The sequence below is a fragment of the Heterocephalus glaber genome, unplaced genomic scaffold, assembly GCF_053883595.1.
Source record: "Heterocephalus glaber isolate CG9 unplaced genomic scaffold, H.glaber_assembly_v1.0 deba00001594, whole genome shotgun sequence".
In the NCBI taxonomy this organism is placed as follows: Eukaryota; Metazoa; Chordata; class Mammalia; order Rodentia; family Bathyergidae; genus Heterocephalus; species Heterocephalus glaber.
Window position 1 is genome coordinate 10311526 of NW_028258369.1, and position 26366 is coordinate 10337891.

The 26366-nt window shown below is 38.4% G+C and overlaps 1 protein-coding gene across 2 annotated transcripts; it reads left to right on the forward strand.

The window, feature by feature from the left end:
* Positions 1-4067: 4067 nt before the first annotated feature.
* Positions 4068-22647, forward strand: Eif1ax (eukaryotic translation initiation factor 1A X-linked). 2 transcript variants are annotated; one of them, XM_004866174.4, is made up of 7 exons: positions 4068-4383; positions 8548-8631; positions 10571-10674; positions 11654-11704; positions 14337-14418; positions 15554-15645; positions 18729-19673. In XM_004866174.4, the coding sequence occupies exons 1-7, from the start codon at positions 4368-4370 to the stop codon at positions 18732-18734; spliced, it is 435 nt and encodes a 144-aa protein (XP_004866231.1). In that variant the 5' UTR covers positions 4068-4367; the 3' UTR covers positions 18735-19673. The 2 variants fall into 2 exon arrangements, with proteins under 2 accessions (XP_004866231.1, XP_087049774.1); XM_087193648.1 differs by lacking the exon at positions 14337-14418 and having other exon boundaries at positions 4168-4383; positions 18729-22647.
* The last annotated feature ends 3719 nt before the right edge of the window (positions 22648-26366 follow it).

The following is a 26366-nucleotide window of genomic DNA, read 5'->3' on the forward strand; positions in this document are numbered from 1 at the left end:
AAATCCCCAGCCCCCATTCCTCATTTTTAAGGACACCAGTCATATTGCATTAGGGCCCTAACCTATTAATCTCGAGGAACTAGGAATTGGTACATCAACATACAAAGACACAATTCAGCCCCTAACAACTGGTTTAAGGAGGGCTTGCACTTGGATTAATTTGGGTATTCAGGTTACAATAGGAAGTGTCACTATCTATTTGGCATCTTACTGGGTCAATGTAAGGATGCTTAACTATTTTCTGTCACTTTTGTAACAGATCACCACAATTAAAATTTATTATGATTCTGGAGGTCAGAGGTCCAATACAGGTCTCACTGGGCTAAAATCAAGGTTTTAGCAGGGCATTTATTTCTGGACGTTCTAGAGAAAACGTGTTTCTTTGACTTTTCCAGTTCCTAAAAGCTGCCTGCATTCTTTGAGTGTGGCCCCTTTCCTCCATGTTCAAAGTAACAGTAAGGTTGGGGATGTAGGTCAGTGGTAGAGTGCTTGCCTAGCACGTAGAAGGCACAAAGTTTGATCCTCAGCATGGGAGGAAATAAAAACAGCAGTGATACTGGCGTAGTCCTCTTCACATGCATCTCTCTGACCTCTCTCTCTTGTGCCTCTTCCATTTTTAAGAACTCATGTAATTAGATTTGGTGTCCTTGAGTAATCTAGGAAACTCACCACATCTCAAGGTTAACTGATAAGCAACTTTCATTGCATTTAGAACCTTAATTTTCTTTCACCATGTGAGATAACATTCATAGTCTACAGGAATTTGGATTTCAATATGGTCATCTTTGGTGTTCATTAATCTACCTGCCATGGGGCTGGGGACTTAGCTCAGTGGTGCCACTGCCTGCCTCGCAAGTGTAAGGCTTCTTAGACTAACATGGAGTGGTGGTATTTGCCATGGTCATGCTTCTGTAGCTTTTGTTAATGTGTTAATGTACCCTCAGTTGATAGAGAAAGAAATTTAATACATGTATGAATTTATCAGATGAGAAAATTGAGGCTCATAAAGAGATTACATAAATTGTCCAAAATTATAGAGTAAAAAGTGTCTACAGAGCCTGGATTAGAACCCAGGTCCCTGTAACTCAAATGCCCAATTTCATAAGCACTTGGCCTTGAAGCAAAATTTAAATACATTTCATAAAGTCATCCTTTCTTCCTTAATTGTGTAAATTGCAAAATATTGCAAGCAGAAAGAAAAACAACTTTTGAGTGCTCTATCATCTCTCAGTTTACCTCTGAAAAGTACATCTGTCATTGAGTTTCTGAGCCTCAGCTCTACTGACATTTTGTGCTGGGGCTAAGGTTGCATTGTGCACTGCAGGCTAATTAACAGCATCCCTGGCCTCTGCCCACTAGATACAAATATCACTGCCTCTCTCCCCAGCTTTGACAACCAGAAATGTCCTACAGTGATGAAGAATGAAACTGCAGCATGGAGGAGGAAGGGTACAACAAATTTATTTAAAAGATATAAAGGTAAATTGAAAGATATAAAGGCATGAAAATAAAAGATACAAAAGCAAGGAAGTAAAGCTCTCACTAGCTGGGAGGGAGTTCTGACTGGGATACTCACAAGGGCTCTTTCTATAGAGGTTTTTAAGGGGTTTAGAAGGGAGTTTGGGCTGTTGTGTAAGCAATGTAATCTTTACCCTATAGGAGACTACATATTTCTTAGGGTCCAATCTATGCAGTATCCACACAGGACCCATGCACCCTTGGGCCAACAGCCCGCCTGATCATGCTCTGGGGAGGTCCCAGGCAGCTGAAGGACACCTGGAAGATGTTTTTGTTAAGATCCCTGGAGGGTCAGAACTAAGCAGACTCCATTTTGAGGCTGCTGTCCTTACTACCTAATAGAATCCTAACCACTGTCTCACTAATTCCTGTTACAGTCGGATGTTTAACAGCATCCCTGGCCTCTGCCCACCAGATACAACCATCACTGCCTCTCTCCCTCGGTTGTGACAATCAGAAATATCTGCAAACACTGCCAAATCTCCCCAGTGGAGAACCACTGTGTTAGATGTCACATCTCGGGGACAACCACCGCTGCTCTGTTGTCTGAGCAGCCCACTGGGATTGTAAACTCAGCCCCAGTAAAAAATTAGAGGGACAAAATTTAACAAAAGGAAGACATTTTATTTGTAAAAAGAAAAAGGATGGGGAGGAAAGAAGAAGATAGATAGCTACCCTGGTAAGGAAGAATTGGGGTCAGGGGCTCCAGAAAGATGGAGGACCCATGGGCCCTTTGTTCTCGGCTGCTTTTAAAGGGGAGGTCAGAGACCCTTCCCTGGCACCCAAAACTTGCCATAACTGGATTGGCTTCCAGGCATCTCTGCCTACTATCATTTCTTCTGGTGATCTAATATAGCTTCTTTCTGTCTATTTGTCCTTGACCAACCTTTCAGGGCTTTATCTTTGGGGTGAGCGGCTAGTTGGCAAGGGGGGTACCTTATTCGTGGTTAGCTTAGAGTTAGTAAGGGGGTGTGTGGATATCTACTGTACTCTATAATGACCCTAGAGTGAAAAATATAGTGACTCTCAAGTGAATACACACACACATATATATGTTAGTGCATAGGTGTGAGTACATACTGCCTCAAAGTTAGCCCCCATCCCTCTTGCTTCTTCTATATTCTATTGGAGGTGGGGGTGGGTGGCTTATCGTTTGTGCACCTGGCCTATGTCTCAGCTCTCTCTCTCTCTGGTCTCTTGGCACAAGTCCCAAGGCTATTTGGTGCCTTTCTTTATCTGGTTTTTCTATCTTTCTCTACCAACATCCTTGACCTACTTTCCAGGGGAATTTGTCTAGTAAAGTTTATTTTTAACTCCTTCCAGTCAGGATTAGCTAGAAGACCTAAGAAGGCCCCTATTCTATTTTTTTGTCTGCAGCCCCTGCCCTTACAACTATACTTTATTTCTCTGTCATTTATGTCCACTTCCCTAGAGAGATGATGTTAAAACCCTAACATTTCCAGAAAGATTATTTATTTAACATATATTTACTTTGAAGTGAAATTATTCACCCAGCATATCCAGCTGTATTAGTTTGCTTAGCACTGCTATAACCAAGTACAGTACCACAGACCAGGTGGCCTACTAACAGAAATTTACTTTCTCACAGTTCTGAAGACCAGAGCTCTAAAATCAAGCAGCAAGCAGAGTTGGTTTCTGAGGCCGATCTCCATGGCTTGTAGACAACTACCTTCTTATTCACGTAATGTTCTCCCTTTATGACTGTGTGTGTGTGTGTGTATATATATATATATATATATATATATTTTTTTTTTTTTTTTGAGACAGGGTCTCCCTATGTAGTTCAGGTTGGCCTTACTATGTAACCCAGACTGACCTCGAACTCTTGGCATTCTTCTGCTTCAGCCTCCCAAATGCTGAGATTACAGGCGTGTACCACCACGCCAAGCCTAATATCTTTTTCTTATAAGGATACCAATCATACGGGTTTAGGGCCCAGCCTATTGACCTTATTTCAATGTAATCATCCCTGTAAAGACCATATCTTCAAATACAGTCACGCTGAGGTACTGAGGGTTAGAACTTCAATATATTCATTTTGGAAGGGCACATTTCAGCCCCTAACAATGAATTTAAGTCTTCTTTCTTTTCTTTTTGCCTGTGGGTACTGAGCACCTACTATGTGCCAGACATTCTGTTAAATGCTGGTAATAAGATGTGGTCTCTGCCTGGTAAGGTTTGCGGTAAGGTAGATAAGGCAAGATAGATATTTTAGAAATAGTGCCAAGTGTCATGGAAATGCTTTGGTAATGGATGATGTAAAGCTTTCCCCTTCCCTTCAGGTTCCCAGACTGGCTTGTCGGGTCAAAGAGCCACGTTAAAACTGAGATAACTACGAGGTTAATGAGTCAGCAACTTGTCAAACCTCGAAAAGCGGGTTTGTTACAAAGCAAGAGAGGGCAAGGCCGGCCAACCGCGGCGCTACTTCAGCCCACCCCTTGTTATGACGTCAGTCCCTCCTGCGATTCTCCCAGAAAGCGTCTCCCTGTGCTCTAACAATAAGGGTCAGTCGGCCACGCCTGCGCCGTGGAGCCAGGGCAGGGCGGGTAGGGTGGGGGAGGCGGGAAGAGGTCGGGCCTCACCGATGGCGGGAGGCGGGGAAGAGTAACGCAAGCAGCCGCGACGCCATTTGCTGCTGCTGAGCGTGGGTGCAGGCGGTTCTCAGTAGAGCCGGGTCGCGAGACTGTGCCGCGCACGCTACTCGGCCTCCAGCGCAAGCTTAGTCCCACGCGCTTCTTCTTAGCCCCCGTCGCGCCCCTCGAAGGAGTCGCGGACGCCGGAGCCACCCGGGAAGAAGTCAGAGAAGCCGCGCGGCCGTCGTAACCGCCATGCCCAAGAATAAAGGTAATGCCGCCTGGACCCGGGAGCTCGGCTCGGCTCGTTTTCCCCGGTTCTGCCCGCGGCCTCGGATAAACCCAGGCCTCAGTGACCTTCCTCCCTTCCCGCCCTGCCTGCCTGTGGCTGAGCCGGCCGCGTGCGACTGAGCTCGAGGGAGGAGCGGGGAAGTTACTCGCGTTGCCCAGTTTGATCACACTGGGGTGGAGCCGACGCCATTTTTGTGGGGCCTCCCGTGGGAGAATGTGGGCTTTTGCCCCTGATTCGCGCCAGGCTGACGGCGCGCCGATAGGAACCTGTAGGGACACCGCCGCCGGACCTTCTGGGCATCACAGATGGTTTCCTTTGGTTTTACCGGACTTGAGGACTTAACCCCCGGGAGTAGTTCTGAACTTTAAAAGGGTCATGTCTTCTTTCGTGCCCATTTGGTAGTCCTACACGGGCAGTGTTCAATGTTCAGTATAGTTGAGGCTGTTCCTTGGTCCCTTATAAACAGTGGGCGGTACCTTGAGGCATTTTTTTTCCTTGATGCATTTTTAAGATTTATTTCTAGGAATTTTGTTTGCTCCACCTTTTACAGGGTTTAATTTTTTTCCAGACTTGATTTATATTAAGGTAAGTTTTCTTTTTTTTTTTTCTTTTCTTTTTTTTTTTTTTTTTTTTTTTTGGTACCGGGGATCGAACTCGGGTCCTTGCGCTTGCGAGGCAGGCGGTGGAACCACTGAGCTAAATCCCCGGCCCTAAGGTAAGTTTTCTACTTTTGCTTCAGATCACGGATACATGATGGGAATTAAAAACTTTGCTAAACGTTCACAAATTATCAGACTTGAAGATAAGTTTATTGAGGATTTTCAAAATAGAAGACCTCGTCTAAGGAAATTCACCTTTTTATAGACTTACAGTGTTTCTGATACTTTTATTTGCTTTTTTTTTTTTTTTTTTTTTTTTTTTTGGTACCGGGGATCGAACTCTGGTCCTTGCGCTTCTGTGGCAGGCAGCGAAACCACTGAACTAAATCCCCGGCCCCACTGATACTTCTAATAACCTTAGAATTTATTGAAGAAAATTGCGCGAAATAGGGAAAACTTTGTATTTCCTACGGGAGAGGAGGAGCATATTAGAAGTTTCCTTTGATTGTTCATCTTTAGGACCTTTTTCCCTGACTCAGGCCTACTTGTGGAATTCTACTTAACATTTGATTGGCGCCAGGGATTCTTCCTCATTTATTCTTTGCAGATGGCACTACTAACATCCTTCAGGATACTTCATCACAGTTATGTCCGAGATTTCGGTGCAGTCCTCTCAGGGCACTCCACCTTGCTGCCCTCAGAAATCGAACTTGGGTCTTTTTTGTAGCAAGAATTTTTTTACTACTAATTATTATAGGAAAGATGGTCTGATACCATAGTATTTTAAAAGTCATACAAATTTTTTTAATCTTTAAAATCCTTTATTTTGAGATGGTAACTGGATTACATCAATAGGTATTTTATTCTTATCTTTATTTCTACTGATGAAATTTCCAATTCCCTCACTAGGCTGTAAACTCTGAAGGACACGGATAGCATCCATCTTAATGACATTGGATTGCTAGCATTTGGAACTTAGGAGATGCTTAATAAATATTTGTTGAACTAAATCATCTCCCTTCTGTTCTTGACTCCACCCTTAGGTGAATAATAGGCTCCCCTTTGGTTTCGAGGGGACATGACTTCTGCACTACATTACATCTAGTTCATTAGCCTCATGACTTGCTTAAGGAAGATCTCACCTGGGATTTTTTCCAAAATACCTCTGTTTGATTTAAAAGAGGGATCTGAGAATTTTGATTTAGTTTAGAGACTGTTCTCACTTACTTACTTACTTACTTACTTAGAGGAGGGGTACTTTTCAAGGCTTTTGAATTTTATGAAGTTTAGTAATACAGAAATATACTTATTTTCCTGTCTTCATTGGAAAATCCAGAAGCCCCGTACATGTAATCTTGTGGTGGTTAACTCAAGTATGGGCAAAAACTACCATGGACTATGTGTTGCATGACTTCTGAACTGATTCTTACCAGTTTATTTTCTCTAGAAATTCTTAGAATGCCGTCCTCGAATGAAGAAAAAGGGCATGCTTTGGCCTGTTCACAAAGAGCTTTGGGGATGAGGCACTTCTACTCTTTGAATCGCTACTCTTCCAGGATGTGTGGACTACCCTTGATTGGTTCATTTCAGACTTGCCAAACTCTGGCGTATAACTCTTTGAACAGATCAGATATGATCCTGACCCTAGTGGAGCTTGCGCTTTAGTTTGAAGATCTGGCATGCATAATGGCTTGAAGTACTTTAAGAAATCAGTTTTGGTATGCCCTAAGAATGCCTTAAATACGAATTCTAAGGATTGGGATGGATCAGGAAGTTGTAGAAGCCCACCTAACAATAGCACACAGTAATATGAGACTGCCCCAGGAGGGAGTTAAGTGTACTCATTCAAGAATTTAGGTATCTAGAGCTGGGGAGTGCTTTCCTAGCATTTTCCAAACCCTGGGTTCAATCCCTGGCACTGAAAAAGAAAAAAGAATTTAGATGTCTGTCTTTGCAGTGGCCAGGTGAATGTTCTGAGTTGACTTTTTGCTGCTTCCAAGCTCTTCCCCTAAGTCCTTTTGTGTCACTACCACTTAGAGCCTTTTTCTCCACCTTTTGGAACTGACTGCCAGTGTGGTTTAGGTTGTGGAATGGGAATGTAATGCTGTGGAGAAGTGCCTTAATATGAGCACTGAGAGCAAAATGGATTAGATCTGAATCTGATGACCCCTGTTCACTGACTAATACTAAATGAATTCTTTGAGCTTAGGTGAATTTATTGGCAAACTGTGAGTAAATGTCTGTTAATACCTCATAAGATGATTGTGACAACTAAATGGGTGAAATTATTACCCAGTGGTTATCAGCATGGTCACTGGGGTCATATAACAAAGATATTAAGGACCACTTTTATGAAAAGAAGGTAGATTGAGGGGTGTTTTGTTTTGTTTTTTGAGACAGGGTCTCACTATGTAGTTCAGGCTGGCCTTGAACTCACTATGCAGCCCATGCTGGCCCTGGAACTCGCAGTGATCCTCTTGTCTCAGCCTCCCAAATGCTAGAATTACAGGCACTCAACACCATATGCGGTGTAAATTGAGTTTTTTTGTTTTGTTTTGTTTTTGTTGTACCGGGGGATGGAACTCCGGACCTTGCACTTGTGAGGCAGGCATGGCACCACTGAGCTAAATTCTCAGCCTGTAAATTGAGTTTTGAATGGAAATTTCAACATGTATGGTGCTGTCTTATACCAAGTTTGAAAAATCACAGTTCTCTGTCCATTCTCCTTACTTCAGATTCTTTGCACAGGGCCTGGCTTCAGAAAGCATCCAAGATTTCAGCTTAGGATATTTACACGAGGGCCGGGGATTTAGCTCAGTGGTTTCACCGCCTGCTGCGCAAGCGCAAGGACCCAAGTTCAATCTCCGGTACCAAAAAAACAAAAATATTTACACGATGTGATCAAAATATACAATGAATGTTTAATTTTTAAGAAATAATTGCTACAGTAAAAGACGTATTGTCATGAATCCCCCTCAGAATACACCCCCTCACTTATACATGCTTATCACATGTCCTTGCCACCTTTTGAAGCCATTCTGGAAGTCTTCTTTCATGAGGGTCTTTACATAGTGGCAAGAACAATGAAGTAAGTGTGTTTGAAGGGGGAAGATGGGTCAGGAGTATTCTGGGGGAGGGGTGGTTAATGGCAATGTGTCTTTTACTACAAATAAATTTTTAAAAATTTAAACTTTTATTGTATTTTTTAATCATACCATGTATGTAATTACAGTTTTATTTAGAAAGATTATGTGCTAAGGTAGAATGCTTTTCTATATACTGTACTTTTATATAATATATGCTGTTTGTTTGTATTTTATGTCAGAAAAATTCCAAAAGGAAATTCCATGTGCAGTAGGGATGGTGATATGTTAATTTTTAATATGATGGGAAATTGTAAATTTTAGAGACTTGACTAACCAAATTAAATGAATTTTTAAATAGAGGTAATTTTAAAAGATAGTTTTATAAACCTTAATGTAGTTTCTCTTCATACTAATTTGCAAATATCTGATGTCTTTTTTTTCTTTTAAAAAACCATTAGGTAAAGGAGGTAAAAATAGACGCAGAGGTAAGAATGAGAATGAATCTGAAAAAAGAGAACTGGTGTTCAAAGAGGATGGGCAAGGTAAGAGTTTTCATAAGTTAGGCTTTTTTTAGTAACGTCTTTAAATATGGAATTCAGTCTCTAAATTTAAAAGGAATCTTTATAATCCTAACCAGTAATCTCATGTCCCATTTGCCTTTCTCCATTTCTCATTCCTTATACTTCTCTAGAGCCTTTCTTTCAGTAAGCATTTCCTGGTCCTACTAAGTCTGCATCGAGAATCAGAGTTTCTGTAAACATACAGGTTTCCTTGTTTTGTGTGAACATTTGTATTATAGCTAAGAAAGAATTGTACAGTTCAGAAGAAATTAAGCTTTGAAAGCTGTGGTTGAGAATTGCATGATTTAGTGAACCTTTTTGACAGTAAACAGCATGCTATACAGTGTGTTCAGTAGACTGGATATTTGAAGGATGAATCCAAGGCCTCTCCATTCTCCTTTGCCATTAGGGTATGATTTCATAAAATACAATAAAGTAAAACTGAACGTTTGATCTTTTTATTTTTTAATTTTTTTTTTTGGTACCAGGAATTGAACTCAGGTCCTTGCACTTGCGCAGCAGGCGGTGAAACCACAGAGCTAAATCCCTGGCCCAAAACTGAATGTTTGATCTTTTTAGACCTGTTAAGACCAAGATCTATAGCACTAATAAATTCTGACTGGATCGCTTGGTTTTTTTTTTCTGTAATTGAGTGATTTTAAGCCTACAGAAAAGTTGCATATTACTACAGTGAGCTTCTGTGAAGCTTTCATTCACATACGTGTCAAAGAGCAAACATATTCTCACATATCATGCTTAGGTAATTAATGTTAATATATTATCTAGTAGGATGTCTGTACTTTAGTTTTCCCAGTAATCTCCAGCACTTTAAAAAAGACACACACACACACAATTGGGGATTGAGCTCTGAGCTACATCCCCAATGGTTGTTTGGTTTTTTAAGACAAGTTCTCACCAAGTTCTCTAGGCTGGCCTGGAACTTGTGATCCTTCTGCCTTAGCCTCTTGAGTAACTGGGATTACAGGCATACACGACTGTGTTTAGCTTTGTCTTTGTCTTTTTATAGGACTTTTGGTGGATATATAAGCTGCTAAAAATGAAATAATATTGTATGGCCAAAAGACTTTTTTTTTCTTTCTTCATATTTTTTCTCTACTTTGGAAAGAGAGGCTGTCTGAGTGGACCAAGCATTTTGAGGTGCGAGGCTCACTAGTCTGAATAACTCCCTTCTACTTGTTAATCCCACAGGTGAGCTTGTTTACAAGTTAGTGGATAGCCTCTTTTCACCGGTCTTAGAAAACACGTAAAGGGTCTGAAGTGATGTGCCTGATATGCCCCCTGAGCCACCACCACTACCACCACCCTCAGATCTCATAGTCACCTTCCCAGTATTTTTCATTGACAGTGAAATTGAAATACTTGGATTAAAAATTTAGCATTTTATTTGGAACATTTTTCTGGCTTTACAAGAACTCAAATACTAATCACCAAGATAGTTAATTTAATAAAGACATTGTTAGCATTAAACTACTGGTACTAAATATCCCATGAGATTTGCCTCTAAAGATTCTGGGGGGAAACAAAATTGAGCAAGGATCAGAATGGGCGAGATTGATGAGGTATAATGTATATTTTGGGACAAGCCACCTTTGATCTCCAAGGGTAGAGCATACAATCATGAAGACAGTAGTCATTCTACTTACTCAAAATGAGTAGATAATTATAACATGTCTAATAGCAGAGGCAGGCTGTAATACAAACAGGATTACAGAGTCTTGGTTCTGTTTCTGCCATTAAGTAGCTTGGTGTTTAATTCTCTTGGACTTGTTTATATTTTGCATGTATTTATTCCCAACCAATACAACCATGTGGTCTTACTTATCAATTTTATGGGGCTTTTTAAGTTACTTTTATCAAAAATTGAGCAATAACCTATACTCTTTTTCTCCCTCACCCCCAGAATATGCCCAGGTAATCAAGATGTTGGGAAATGGACGATTAGAAGCGATGTGCTTTGATGGTGTGAAGAGATTATGTCACATCAGAGGGAAATTGAGAAAAAAGGTAAATGGGGAGATTGGTTTTACTCTAATAAAAAATTGGTTGCAGGGGTGGGGAATGCAATCCTGTGTATGTGTGTGTGTGTGTGTTTGCACTTGTGCATGCTGGGGATTCAGCCCAGGGCCTCTTCAATGTTTAGTACAAGCCCTACCACTGAGCTACATCCCCAGTCCTCCATCTTTACATTTTTTATGGGCCTAACGGTTTACCTTGAAGTCAAATGGTCATTTTATACAGATACCATTGTTTAAGGAATCATTTACATCACGTATGTTGTATTCCTGCCCAGAATACTTAACCAAAATTTGAATCATCAGGAAGTAACCAGCAAGTCCAAATTTAGGAGCATTCTGTAAAACAAATAGCTTTCATTTTAACAAAATGCTAATATCATGAAAGGGGAAAAATCGGGGGAACTACTCCAGTTTTAAGGATAGTTAAGAGACCTGATAGGTGGCCCTTGTTTGGATTCTGGGTTGGAGGTTAGGAGGATAGCTCTAAAAGGGTATTAGGAAATTTTGAATATGGATCATGTTGTTTAAAAGTCCCAACTCTGTGACTGGAGGTGTAGCTTAGTGGTAGAGGCTACTTTGCAGGTCCCTGTGTTCAATCACCAGCACTAAAAAAGTTTCAACTCTGATTTTGAAGTTTTTTATTTTTTGGTAATATCAATTCTGTTTCTAAGCTAAAACAGTTTTGGTGCCTATATATATGTAAATAGGTGGAAGAGAGGGATGATACAACCATGCAATTTTCTATTATATGATAACCACTTGGATTGGTGTTGGTTCATGATCTTTTAAAAAAATCTTTTAATATCTACACTGTTACCTAGAACTGGATTGTTCATTTTTATTTTATTTTTTTCTAGTACAAGGGATCGAACTCAGGACCTTGTGCTTGCCTCGTAGGCGTGGTACCACTGACTTAAATCCCTGGCTTCATTTTTATTTTAAATATAACATGCCAATTTCTTTTGTAGGTTTGGATAAATACCTCAGACATCATATTGGTTGGTCTCCGAGACTACCAGGTAGAAATTACATTAAAATTGTTTATTGATTACTTGCTTGAATTTGATGAGCATTTCTTTATTACTATTAGTGCATGTTATTTATCCAGATGAGTGGGTTACATTGTGGCATATTCATACATGCATGTAGCATATTTTGATTATTTATCCCTGTAACATCCCTTCCTCTTTCCTTCTCCCTCCCCCCCTCTTTTCGACCCTTCCCCTTCTCTAATGTAGTTGTGTTTTAGACATTGTGCTAGGTGTTCCTGGGATTATAGTTTGAAAATGCCAGTATATGGAATCAATGCAAGGTTTTTATTAAGATAATTGGTCTACCTTTTTTTATAACATTTACAAGTGTGGTTTCACCCACCAGCAGTTGAACTCAGGACTTTGAGCTTGTGAGGCAGGCACAGTGCCACTGGCCACTGAGCTAATAAATCCCTGGCCCAAGTTGCCCCTTTTTTTGGAGTGAGTGATATTACATAGTGGTGATTTTATTTAATTTTAGTTAGTAAAAGAAAACAAAAAAATCTTACAATGGACCCCTTCCCCCATTTTTAAAAATTTATTGGTTTATAAATAAAAATTTGGGAACCATTATTGTAGGGAATACAGTTGGCATGAATCAGCTCCCATCTCACAGAAGGCATATAGCATGGTATTAGAAAAAGACAAGCATACGAGTAACTACAGTATGTACACACTATGACATTGCTATGTACTATAAATGTCGATGGGCACATGGGAAAGAAAATTATAACTGCCCTTAATAATTTCTAACTGCAGGGCCAGAGATTTAGCTCAGTGGTTCCAGCGCCTGCCTCGAAAGCGCAAGGACCCAAGTTTGATCCCCGGTACCAAAAAAAAAAATTTCTAACCGCAACCATAGCTTTATATATGTCCATTGTGGATCTGTGAGATCTATTGATGTCCACCTGTTGGAACTCATCCCCATTTGATTATATGAGGGGGGAGGTCGTGGTACTGGGGGTGGAACTTAGGACCTCGAGCTTGCAAGACAGGCGGGTGGCTCCACTGAGCTAAATTCCTGACCCTTTATATCTGTATTTTTATTGCCTTGATTGCACTCTGATTTTTTTAAACTTATATTCCAGAATAAAAGTTTTCATCTGGGAGGCATCGGCCTGTAATCCTAGCACTCTGGGAAGCTGAGGCAGGAGGATTACAAGTTTGATCCCAGTCTGGGCAATTTAGTGAGACTCTGTCTCAGCTTGGAATGTAGCTCAGTTCAAAGTCCAGTACCAAAAAAAGAGAAGAAAATAAAGACATCTACACTTTAAATCATTGGGTTCTCAATTGTGGGCATTTGTGCCTTCCTGGGCGCATTGGCAATGTCTGGAGACTTCCAGTTGTCATAACGGGGAGGGAGCAGTATTGCTGGCATTTAGTAGATAGAGGCCACAGGTGATACTGAACATCCTACAACCCTAAATTTTGGCTTAAAATAATTATTAGTGCCTTTGGTGAGAAAGCCTGCTTTAAATATATAAACCATTTTAATGCCTGTTTTTCCCTTTTGATCGTAACAGTAATAACCCCAGAAGTAGGAAGAATAATTAATTCCTTATTAGAGGGAGCCAAAGTACTGAAAGGGGTAAAATTCTGTGTAATCCCACATGATCTCTCTTCTGTGCCCCTGCTACTTAAAGGGTGGTCCAGAGATTAGTAACATTACTGTCTTTGGGAACTTCATAGAAATGAAGATTCTTGGACCCTACCCCAGACTTCCTGAATCAAATTAAGCATCTTGACAAGATCTCCATGGGCTCATACACACTTGGCGTTTTATAAAGTTCTGGTCTGAATGACACTGTCCTTCTGTCAGTTTTCACCCTTAACTGAGACACTTTTCAAATGGAGAAGTGTATATTTTAAGGCAGTATTTCTCAGTGAGACATTTGCATCAAATACCTAAAGAACTTTTAAAACTAGATTGGTGGGCTTCGTATCCACTAACCTTCATGAAATGTGAAAATTCCGGGAGATCCTGATTGATACACACCCTAAGAAGTACAGTTGAATGAAAAGGCATGTAGATTTCCTTAGGTCATACCAGAGACCCAGTTTTGTTTTGTTTTGTTCCCAGTTTTTTTTAGCTGCATTGTGTGATCAACCTGCAAATTATGGTGCCAGGGAACTTTTTTATACCAGGGATAATAATAAATACCCTAAAAGATTTGAGTTTGCATAGTTGAAATCTGTAAATGTCTTTAGTTAGTTATTATTATATTATGCATGTAATCCTCTTCTGGCTTAAACCTAAGAATCTTTTTTTGGGGGGGGGGGGCATGGATCAAACTCTACAGACCTGCGCTTGGGAGGCAGGCAGTAGCACCACTGAGTTAAATCCCTGGCCCCCCAAGGATCTTTTTCAGGGATAGAAAAGTAAAAGTTTTTTTGTTGTTTATTTGGTTTGTTAGGACAGGGTCTCCCTCTAGTTCAGGCTGGTCTTTGATCTCACTGGCGTGGAACTCCCACCACATCCAGCCTAAAACTGTATAATTTAAAGAAAGGGAAAAAGATTTATAACAAATCGTTTTTTTTAATTCAACTTGAAAGTAATTTATGAAATAACTGGTAATATTTTGGTAAAATCAGTTCTTAAACTTACTTGTTTTTATTTAAGGATAACAAAGCTGATGTGATTCTAAAATACAATGCAGATGAAGCAAGAAGTCTAAAAGCATATGGCGAGCTTCCTGAGCATGGTAATGACTGAGTTAAATTTGTCATATAGTGGTTAGGTAAAGGAATTTTTGGAGATTTGTTTCTTATACTAGATACTATAAGAAAGAAGTTACTACAATTCTTTTTCTAACATACACTTTAATTGAGGAGTTATGGTTTGTAAGTCCTGGATTTCTGCAAAATGCCAAAGGAATTATTTTATTGCAGTAATTATTTTAAAATACTTCATGAAGGGCTGGAGGTGTGGCTTAGTGGTGGACTGCTTGCCTGGCTTGCATAAGACCCTGGATTCTACCCCTAGCACTGCAAAAATATTTTTTAACAAATAATTCCTGCTGAATGTGGAACACACCTGTAATTCCGCACTCAAGAGGCTGAGATGGGAGGATTGCAAGTTTGGGGCCAACCTGGACTACAGTGGAACTTTTCCAAAACAAAAATAAGAATAAGAATTTATATTAAAATGTCAAATTTCAATCCATTTTATCCTTGTATATAGTGACCTACAGTTTTTTTAAACTAATATTTTTTGTTTTCCCTCTTCCAAATACAAAAGTAATGCATAAAATCTCTCATAATCTCATCAGGGAAAATATACTTTATATACTATTTTATAAGCCTATATTTTCTACTTGCCAGTTATTTTTCTTTATTATAGGGTTCTCTTAGCATTTATGATCTAAGAAATATTTGTATCTAGAAAGGACTAACATGTCCTAGTTCCTTTTTTTTTTTTTGCGTCTTTCTGATGATTGGTGAAGTAGCTATTTTCTCAAGGTAATAAAGGGAGTAGCATGTGCTCAGAACTTTTTGAAGCATACTTGGAAGATGTTATAACTTCAAAATTAATGTAACTAGAACCAGCCTTGCTAAAAATTCCTCTGAACAACCAAAAAAAAATTTAAACGCATGCTCTTTATCTTGACAGAGCAGTGACCTTTGAGGAAATGCTGTATAATATTTTGCTCTGGGAAGTAGGGTTGGTAGGTAAGAAATTTGGAAGGCGTTCCTTAAAATGAGAACTTTGATTAAATTACAAAGTTGGCTTGTGTGAATGTCCTTTCATATGTCAACACTTGGTATCAAACCCACTTTTAGTGGACAGTTACTCATTTTAGTAACATCTGGATTATATATTTGTTGTGGTGTCTTTAGCTAAGATCAATGAAACTGATACATTTGGTCCTGGAGATGATGATGAAATTCAGTTTGATGACATCGGGGATGATGATGAAGACATTGATGATGTAAGTAGATACATCCTGATTTTCTGATTTCTGTTTATGAGTTACTCATAGAGAAACCAGCTCTTTCTCTGAAGTTCTTTTAATTCTGGTAATGTGGAACACTTAAGAGTATATTTTGAGACTTGTCCATTATTTAAAATCACCAGTATTATTTAGAAAACAGCCAATCTGTTTATACTTTAAGAATTCTTACATTCCTCTTAAGTATTTCTTCAGAACAGATCAATGTTTGCCTTGGTAATATGAGTGCCAGGTACTCTAATCATAACTTGTTTAAGAGTGTTTAGGGTTGAGAATGTAGCTCAGTGGTAGACTGTGCCTGGGTTTGATTCCTAGTACTGCAAAGAAAAAGAAATGGCATAGACAACTGAGAAATGTAACATCAAAGGAACATGCCTTCTCAAGTGAGGAATTAGTATGTTAAAGAACAATCTTGTTCGAACCAGCTTAATGTGAAGCACTGAAATTAGAATATTCATTGAACACCTTGTTAAAATAATTTATCTGTTGCGTATACACTATTGGCAAACGCTTGGTTTTGGTATGTTTATTTTGAGGAAAATGTATTGTTTTTCCTAATAAAGCAGTAGTGCCCACAACAATGCTCTTCTGCTGTTACTATATTTAAATAAAATTTAAATTTGATTTTTTAGCAATATAAATTTAATAACTGATGTACCATAAGTTACTCTTAACACATTCACAATAGGGCTGTAATTTGTATGTCTTGCTGTTGGGCAGCTTGCATCACCTGTAGTAAATTCATGACTTTCCTATCAGATGGCATTTTATTAATTTTATTAATAAATAAAATACTGATAAAAGTGATTAGATCCATTTGTACCACCGGTGGTACAGGCCACCCGATGGGATAGTTAATGTACGTACCACTGGTGGTTCAACCAGTGGGAACTTGTTAAATCTGATTTCAAACCCCTTCAAATAAAATGTAGTTCAGAAAGTACCTATGTGTAAAAACCCCCAAATAGTAATTTGGTTTTATTCAAAGATGTAATTTCAAAATATCTTGAGCAGTTGTTCCTGATCAAGAGTGTGCATAGTATTACCAGAGCTTTTCAGATATACCAAGGCAAGCCTCTCTTAGGTCTGATTTAGGCAAAACCCCACGTGGTTCTATAAAATCACCTCAGGGTATGAATTCTAGGATACGCATACACACACAGATCCACAAATCCTCGAGTCCCTTATATAAATGATGTATTTAAAGCTGTCCGTGGTGATACATGCCTGTAATCCTAGCACTCTGGGAACATGAAGCAAGAGGATCACTAGGGAATACTGCCTTGAAATTTAAAAAAGGCTAAGGATTGTACAATAATACGTTGATTCACGAATGCTTCTGTTTGCATACAATTTGGTTTGTAAACAAAAGCATTTGGCAAAATTTTGCTTCCATTCACAAACTCTGCATTGGATGCAAAAGGTGACCAAGGCCATTTTTCCCACACAAACACAAATGCAGCCATCTCCCACAATCATAAAACCAAGGTACTACTGTATTTCAGTTCAAAGCCTCTGAGTTTAATCCCCAGTACCACCAAATAACAAAACAAATCTTTAAAATTTAAAAAATGCTAGGGGTTTCGCTCAGTACAAAGGCCCTGGGTTCAATTTCCAGTAATGTGAAAAGAGAGAGAAAGAAACCAAAAGCTGTAGTACTGGGCCGGGGATTTAGCTCAGTGGTTCTGTCGCCTGCCTCACAAGTGCAAGGTCCCGAGTTCAATTCCCAGTACCAAAAATAACACAAAAACCCAAAAGCTGTAGTACTTGCACATAACTCACATCTTCACATATACTTTAAATCACCTCTAGATTATATAAATGCTTAATATCCTGTGAATGCTAAGTAAAGAGTTGTGCTGTATTATTGTTTGGGATGTAATGGCAGGAAAAATGTGTGCAGAATACAGACATAATTTCTTCAAATATTTCCAATAAATTGTTGAATCTGTGGGTTTGAAACCTACAGACATTAGATTTATCACATATCCAACCCTAAATTCATCCTCAGTCTTTTGATGCATCTCCAAACCATTTAGAATACTCATGCCATAAATTATAGAGAAACTGAGTACCTCCGACCTATGAGGGAGATACCTATGAGGTTTTTATTTTTACGAACATACATTTTAAAGCATAACCCAAAATAGGGCTGGGAGTATATTTCGTTTGTAGAGGATGTGCTTAGCATCCGCAAGGCCTTGGGTTCAGTCCTTGGCACCTGTTTTTAAAAACCCAAAATAGAAAATGAGAGAACACATAGTTCTATTTTTTTTAAATGTATTTCACTTTGGAAATCTTGAGCCAAGAAAATTCTTGTGACTAAGCTGTTGCTATTAGTCACTTTCTCATTGCTGGGACTCAATACCTGACACCAACAAATTAAAGGAGCAGTTTATTTGGGCTTGTTTTTTTTAGAGGTTTTAGTCCAGGGCAGAAGCAGCATGGGGGACGGACCTGCCTCAGAGGAAAGCGGCTGTAGCACCTGAGAACCCTATTTCCCAGAGACGTTCTCCAGATGGTTTATAGGTGTCCTAGCTGTCCCCTATACCAATTAACTGAAAGAGATTTAGGACATACATGTCCAGTTCTTAAAAGAGATCATGCTTCCTTGTGTCTGCTCCCACTCCCAAAATATAAAATCTCACATCACTAGCACAAAAGAAAGGAAGGAAATGCTAAACTTTACTAAGAATATTTTAGCCACGTATGATGTTGCATGCCTGTAATAACAGCTCCAGAGTCCAGACGATAGCAAATTTGAGGCCAGCCTGGACAACTAAGTGAAACCTTATCTCAAAATAAAAAGGGGCGGGATACAGCTCATTAGTGGTAGAATGCTTGCTTAGCATGTGTGAGGCCCTGTGTTCAATCCTTAGTACCACAAAAAACAAAATCTTTACAACATGCAGCATTATAAAGAACATCATAAAGATCACTGATAACATCCCAGAATTGAGAAGAACCTGTTACCCAGCTAGCCTAAGGCAGTACGAGTTTCACTTATATGTAGTAGACTAGAAATATTCTTTCTTTTGACCTGATGTTCTGTTCTCTTTCAGATCTAAATTGAACCCAACATTCTACATTCCAATTTTTCGGAAGATTGTCCTACAGTGTGGATTTTGGCCATAACCCTCCAAGAAGAAGTTTTCATTAGTATGATTGTAATTTATTAAGGCAGTTTGATTTGGTTCTAAGGTATTTGTTTCTGTAAAAACTGTTAATGCTGAATTATCTGAAGTGAAATGTTAAGCCCACTTCATTCTTTTGATGTAATGGAGCTCACGGGTAGAAGACCACATGTATTTCAAAAATAGTGCATTACTGCCTTTCCTGCTCTGACCACTCCCAGTTAAGTAAATGGGTGTTTTGAATAAGCCATTTGCTTTGTATTCATTACAGATTGTGATTAATTCCTAACTTCCAACTAGCCTGTTGACTATATAGAATCTCTCTATATTCTGGTTACCTAGATGTTCCCTAAAGATTTTGATAACAATTTAAAGGAGGCCTAAATCTGCATTTGAATTAAAAAACAGTAGGTTTGTTTTCCATATATTAGTAGCATGTGGCTATTTTTATACTAATTTTTATATCATTACATTGTTTTCATGATTTTACTTTGCCATCATAAACATATGGGCTGGGGGAAGCATTTCCCAAAAGTAGTTTTTAGAACCTGGGTTTTAATACCAGTTTTGAATTTATAAGTTTAGTTGCAGAAATTAAACACTAGGTGGCACCCACTTACCTTAACAGTGGAGATACTGGTATCCTCCTTGAGGTGTTTTTTTTAACTACTGTGCATAGAAAATTTCCCAGACAAGAAAAGACTGTTTTGATCATATCTATGTAGGCTATTTTTACAAAACAAAAAGACTGTTTGAAAATGTTATTTTCAGGGCTGGGGATTTAGCTCAGTGGTGCCGCCGCCTGCCTCGCAAGCGCAAGGTCCTGAGTTTGATCCCCGGTACCCAAAAAAAAAAAAAAAAAAAATGTTATTTTCAGAAGTCATCATGTAGTTATAATAGTGACTGTTTCATAAACATTTAATAAGGGCTGGGTGTGTAACTCAGTGAAAAGTCCCTGGGTTCAATCCTCAGCACAGTGCTGGGAGGAAAAAAAAAAGATGGTCTTCAATTTCTGAATAGAAGAGAGAGCTACTGTGTGAAATACGCTAAAATGTCATGCTGCAGAATATATTATATCCTCACTTTCTAATAAGGTTTTATGATATGGGCGATTTGGTGGTATATGTGCTGCCAAAGTGAGCTCGATATGGGCAGTTTGGATTGATGGGGTTTTTTGTTTCTGTTTTTGCTTGTATTGGTAATTTAGGTTTACCTTTCCTTTTAGTTTATCAGCTTTTCTAATTAAATGAAGTTAGGGCTGAGCTAGTCAAGCTTCACTAGCTACATTAAAATATGCCTTTTTAAAGCAGATGCATATGTAGCTTGTGGAACTTTTACTATGTTGGTCTCTAGAGAACTTTTCAGTGATGGAAAGTAATACACAAAGGAATGAACAAGATCTTTTAAAATCTCACTTTTAACTAATTTTCTTTCTTAGGTATGCAAACTCTGAATTCAAACTATGAGGTACTATAAACATTACTGCAGTGCATTGTTGTGGTTCCTGTTTCTTATTCTGTGGAATTTCTGTGCACTTACCTAGGTGGATGCATCTAAGACCAAGGGCTGGTTTTTAATAACTCAGAAGAAACCATCCTTGAAGAATTTACTTGGCAATTGTCTTCCTCAGTAACCTAAACCTAGGGTATTTATGCTTGTATACCTAAAAGTGTTTTTGCTGAATTTACAGTGTATATATATATATCCTTACGTGTGATTTTACAAAGAATGTTTGAACTCTGCATATGTGATACAGTTTTGGTAGCGATAGTACAATTCAAAAATAAGTTTTTCTATGTACCGCCTCTAACAAATATGGTTTAAGAGTTTTTTAAAAAGTACTATGACCCCAAATCATGTACCTGCTGATGGTATATTTTTTCATGTGTTGGTAATAACAGCCAAATCTAGTGCTGTTTACATCCTGGAAAATCTAGATTGGTAATTATTAAAATAGTTGAGGTGCAATTGTAGCTCATACACAGTGCTACTATGAGAAATTCTTTGACTAACTAGTATTTGATGTGGAAATTGTATCGTTTCGCTGATTCATGTTTCAAGTAAGGAATGGAAGTGATCCACAAGAAAACCTGTTTTTTGTTTTATTTGGTTTTTTTGGTTATATTTTTTATTCCCATAATACAGTGCTATAAGCAATACTCAGAAAATAAAATATTTGAAGTCTAAAAATAATACTTCTTACTGCTAAGAAGGTATAATTATTACTAATCAATTTGATAGGGATACATTTTTAATGCAGTCTATTCTACTTCCACTTAGAATATATGGTGTTATGTTACTAAAGTAGCTAAATAACCAAACAAAGGATTTGTGCAAAAAGACTTGCCAAAATTTACTTGACTGTTGAATCTTGAACATCCAGCTTTTATAGGGACTTCTTAAGAAGCCCATAAACTATGCATGATGAAAATTTTTTTATATTTTATTGAAAAATAGCCATTGGTTTACTCATCACAACTATGGAATCATGGCTATAAATAGCTGCTTAAAAACTGTGTGACTTGTAATTTAACTTAATCTCATCTCTTACATAAATATTACACTATGATGTTGAATAACATCTTTAGTAGGAATAAACTGCTGTCAATCTTGACTTCAGAGAAACTCTGAGTAATCAAATAGATAAAAGCATGTTTTGAGTAAAATAGGTAGAGTTCTACTTCATTTGTATTGTGTACAGATTTAACAATATCCAGCATTGTGGCCTGACAGATAAAAGTATCAGAATGAAAATGAGGTTCCTTGTGTTACCTGACTGTCAAATAATTAAAAGGATTTATATTAATTTAAGATGTTTATACTGCTCAGTAAGGGTAAGTTTCATTTATATTGTTAGGAACACCCACAAAGTTTTGCAGACTACTTTGTGTCTTTGGTTTACCTTAAACCCCCTCCCCCTTTTTAAATTTTGAGACAGGGTCTTACTAGTTGCCCAGGCTAAGTTCAAACTTGCAGTCCTGCCTTAGCTTCTCAGAGTGCAACCACTGAGCTTTTTATCCTTGCTTTTTTTCCCTTCCTATTCAGGAAAGAATAACTTCTAAATTAAGGCTTAATACATGTGTGAGAAAACACTAGACTCTCAGGTATAAAATGAACTGAGCAATTTGGAGAGTGTATTGGATTTTGCCCCCACCCCCAGTACTTTTGAGGCAGTGTGCTAGAAAGGGAAGAGCAGGGGTCCCTAGGGTCCAGTGGCCTATACCACAGCCCCACTTTGCCCTCTGCTGCCAGTAACCACAAGTGCTTTCTACAGCTTATCTCAGATTCAGGCTCCAAACCTGTAAGATACAGACGATCAGAACAGTACCTGCCTCACAGAATTGCTGGGAGAATTAGTAATGTAGATGTTTATATATGTGATGCACTTAGAACAGTGTCTGGCTCTTTTCACTTTGATGTCCAGGACTGTGTAAGAAAATGCATGTCTTCTGAATTCTCTACTTACCATATCTTTTGCTTGCAGTCTTTGATTCCTATAATAGAAGGAACAGTAGAATTTATATTTGTATATTCATGTGGACACATAATTGCTTCCAACCTTATTTAAAATTTCAGTGTAAGACTAAGAAGTCTCAAAGTTGCTTGAAGATATTTTATAGAATACTAACTGCTCTATATTTCTTTATAGAAAGTTTATAGTTGCTAGTATTGATGGCTATGGGCATCTCATTTTTAAGTTTTAATGAACTCTTTTACTATAGAATCATGACAACTAATTAGTACTGACTCGTTTAGAGGTTTCTTTTCTCACCATATGTAATACTGTAAAGAAATCAGATGCAAACTGCTACAACTAGAAAATAAAATATAAACCAGCTTTCAACAATGTATATAATTGATTCTTTTCAAACTATAACATTTTTAACTAAACTTTTGTTCATGGTGATTTTCTGGAAATTTTTTTTTAAATAAGAAAACATACATTATCCATTTTTAAATCTTTGTTTTGACTCTTTCAACTGAATCCATTTAATCACATTCCAGATATGGGGTTGGATTTCTCAACAAACACAATTTGTGGAAAACCTGTGCTGAAGACATGTTCTAATGATAACTCAATTGTCCAGAATAATCTCAGATTGCCAAAAATCAAATTCAACAGAGCTGCTTTTGTACTATGCAAAGACCTATAAATGAAGTAAATATAGTTCTGGCCAACTTGCTTACTTTTAAAAGGCTAGTCTTTATTCCAGTCATGTCTTGTTTAGTTCACAACTTGATAATGGTAGATCAGAAAGTGTGGCCAGCTAGGTATGGTGGCACATGCCTGTAGTTCCAGCATTCAGGAGGCTGAGGCAGGAGGATCTCCATGAGTTTGAGGCCTGCCTGGGCTACATAGTGAGTTCAAGGCCAGCCAGCCTGAACTACATAGGTAAGACCCTGTCTCAAAAGAAAAAAATGGGGCCAAAGTCTGAGTCAGCTCCCATTGCTGATTACTGTTAGATATAGAATTAGTTGGATTTTGCATATTATGAAGTTTATTACATATGATAATTTTGTGTGTTTTTTGAGACAAGGTCTCATGTAGTTAAGACTGGCTTTAAACTCATTATGTAGCCTAGGCTGGCTTCAAACTCACAATGACCCTCCTGCCTCAGCTTCTTGATTGCTGGAATTGCAGATGTATACCACCACACCTGGCTCATATTTATGATTTTAAACATCTCTTGAACCCCAGGGCCTTGCACATGCTAGGCAAGTGCTCTACCACTGAGCTACATCCCCAGCCCTGGAATTTTCTGAATTTTAAATGTTTGTGAGAATATTGAGGATAAAGTTAAACTTGGTTTTTCTTTTTTTTTTTTTTTTGGTACTGGGGATCGAACTCGGGTTCGATGCACTTGTGAGGCAGGTGATGGAACCACTGGGCTAAATCCCCCGACCCTGGTTTTTCTATATTCTGAGCACAGATTTCTGTGACCAAATAATTGGGTTTCTTCCCCATACACTAAGCAACCAGTCATTTCTGCAGGAGGCAGGCACTAACTGAGTGTCCTACAATTTATTTCTGACACTACCTGGAGATAGATAGCCCAGTCTCCAAGGCTGTACTCCATTCCACACCTCAGATGCTGATCACCAGCTCCAAGTTGTTTACCTGTGCTCCCAACCTACCAGCTTCAAGATTTTCACAACCCCTTCTTTGGATTGATGACTTTACTAAGGTAGCTCGCAGAACTCAGGGGAACACATTTACTCTATTACCAGTATAAAGGAAATGATGGATACTGATGAATGCTCAGATCAAGAGAGATGGGGACAAAGCACAGAACTTCCATGCCCATAGGAGCCACCCTCATGTTTGGGTATTCTGAAGCTCTGAACCCTGCCCTTGAGCCAGGGTTCTTCATAAGCTTTAACCAAAACACCATAGTGCAACACACTGAATACAAAAGTAGATAATGAGACTATCTTATGTTAAGCCAAAGAGATTTGCAAAAATTTGCCATTTCAAATTTGGGTGGGTTTTTTTCCCACTTCATTAAAAGTATGTAAAGTATTAGGTTTATTTTATTTTATTTTTTTGGTACCGGGGATCGAACTCAGGTCCTTGCGCTTGCATAGCAGGCAGTGAAACCACTGAGCTAAATCCCCAGGCCTAGGTTTATTTATTTTTATTTATTTATTTATTAATTTTGGTACTGAGGATCGGTCTTGGGACCTTGTGCTTGCGAGGCAGGTGGCAGAACCACTGACCTAAATCCCCGGCCCAAACTTTATAATCTTTTTTTTTTTTTTTTTTTTTTTTTGGTACCAGGGATCGAACTTGGGACTTTGCGTTTGCGAGGCAGGCGGCAGAACCACTGAGCTAAATCCCCGGCCCCCTAGATTTATTAATATAAGCAGTTTTAAATTTATAGGCATATTCTTTGAGAGCCCTCCCCTAAATGAAACTAGGGAAGGGGGTGATAGGTGAAAATGATCAAAGTATGTTATGTGTATCTATGAATCTGCCAAAAGGAAAACCACTAATATGCACTAATACAGTTGTGGACAACATAATCATTAGTGATAGAAATAGCTTACAAGTGAGCTTAGCGTTTGAAGGAGAAATTGACATTTTTTTGCCAATGATACATTTGCACTTTCAAGGAAAATTAGAATCTGGGAACTGAGATTACCATTAACAAATATAAAAATGTTTTTGATTGTCAATTCTTAAGTATAAATGAGTTTATAGGTAACTGTTTTAGACCTTGCAGGTTACATGGTCTCTGTTACAACTACTCAATTCTGCCATTGTAGCACAAAACAGATAATCAACTATAAGTATAGGTTTTTAGGAAATTAATGGGAAAAAGCCAGGAAACTCGAATACCATTTAGAAAAATAGGTTGGATTCCTGGATGGTCTGATACAATGTTATTAAAAAGGTCAATTCTCAAATTAATCCTTTGAATTTAATATAATTTCAATTAATATTACAGGAGGATTTGAGGACAGGAGGTTAGAAAACAATAGATTAATAAGAGGATTATTAATAGCCAATTCTAAAGTACACAGGGCTGGAAGTGTAGCTCACTGGCAGAAGATGTACTTAGCATGCACAAGGCCCTGGAGTCGATCATTAGCACCACACATACAGAAAAGTACCAAGAGGGAACTCCAGATAGTAAGTTACACTATAAACCATAGTAAAAAATTAATGCAGAAACAAGATTTGTTCACAAGCAAGTCTATATAGAAATACATATGATAAAATGGCTTTAAAAGCCATTGAAGGAAGGGTAGATTGATAGATGGTGTTGAGAAAACTTCACAAGAGAAAAGTGAATTTGAATCCCTTTCACCATTCTGTAGGTTGTTTCTATATGCTGTTGATTGTTTTGCTGTACAGAAGCTTTCCAATTTGATGTAATTCTGTTTTTTAGGCTATCTTCATCAACCTATCTTTTTGGCCCCTTTGTCAAAGCTCAGATGGCTGGAGGCACACAACGTGGTTTCTGCGTCTTCTACCCCATTTGTCTATATGTCTATTTTTGTGCCAGTACCATGATGTTTTTGTTACTATAGCTTCATAGTATAATTTAAAAACAGGAGTTGTGATGCCTCCCACTTTTTGCTCAGGATTGCTTTGGCTATTCTAAGTCTCTTTTGATTCCATATAAATTTTAGGATTGTTTTTTTCAGTCCTGTGAAGAATGTTGATAGTTTAATAGAGATTACATTAAATCTAAATACCACTTTAGGTAATAAGACCATTTTAACAATATTAATTCTACTTATCCAGGAACACGGGATGTCTTTCCATTTTCTAATTGCCCTCTTCAATCTCTTTCTTCAGAGTTTTATAGTTTTGGTTATAGAGATCTTTCACCTCCTTGGTTAGGCTAACTGGAGGTTGATTCCATTTGACCCAGCTATACCTCTCCTGGGTATATCCCCAAAAGAGTTAAAGACACCATGCAACAGTGATACATGCATACCCATTTTTGTAGCAGCACAATTCACAATAGCCAAGCTCTGGAAAAAAGCCTAGATGCCCATGGGCAGAAGAAAGGATAAAGAAAATGTGGTACATATACACAGTGGAATATTATTCAG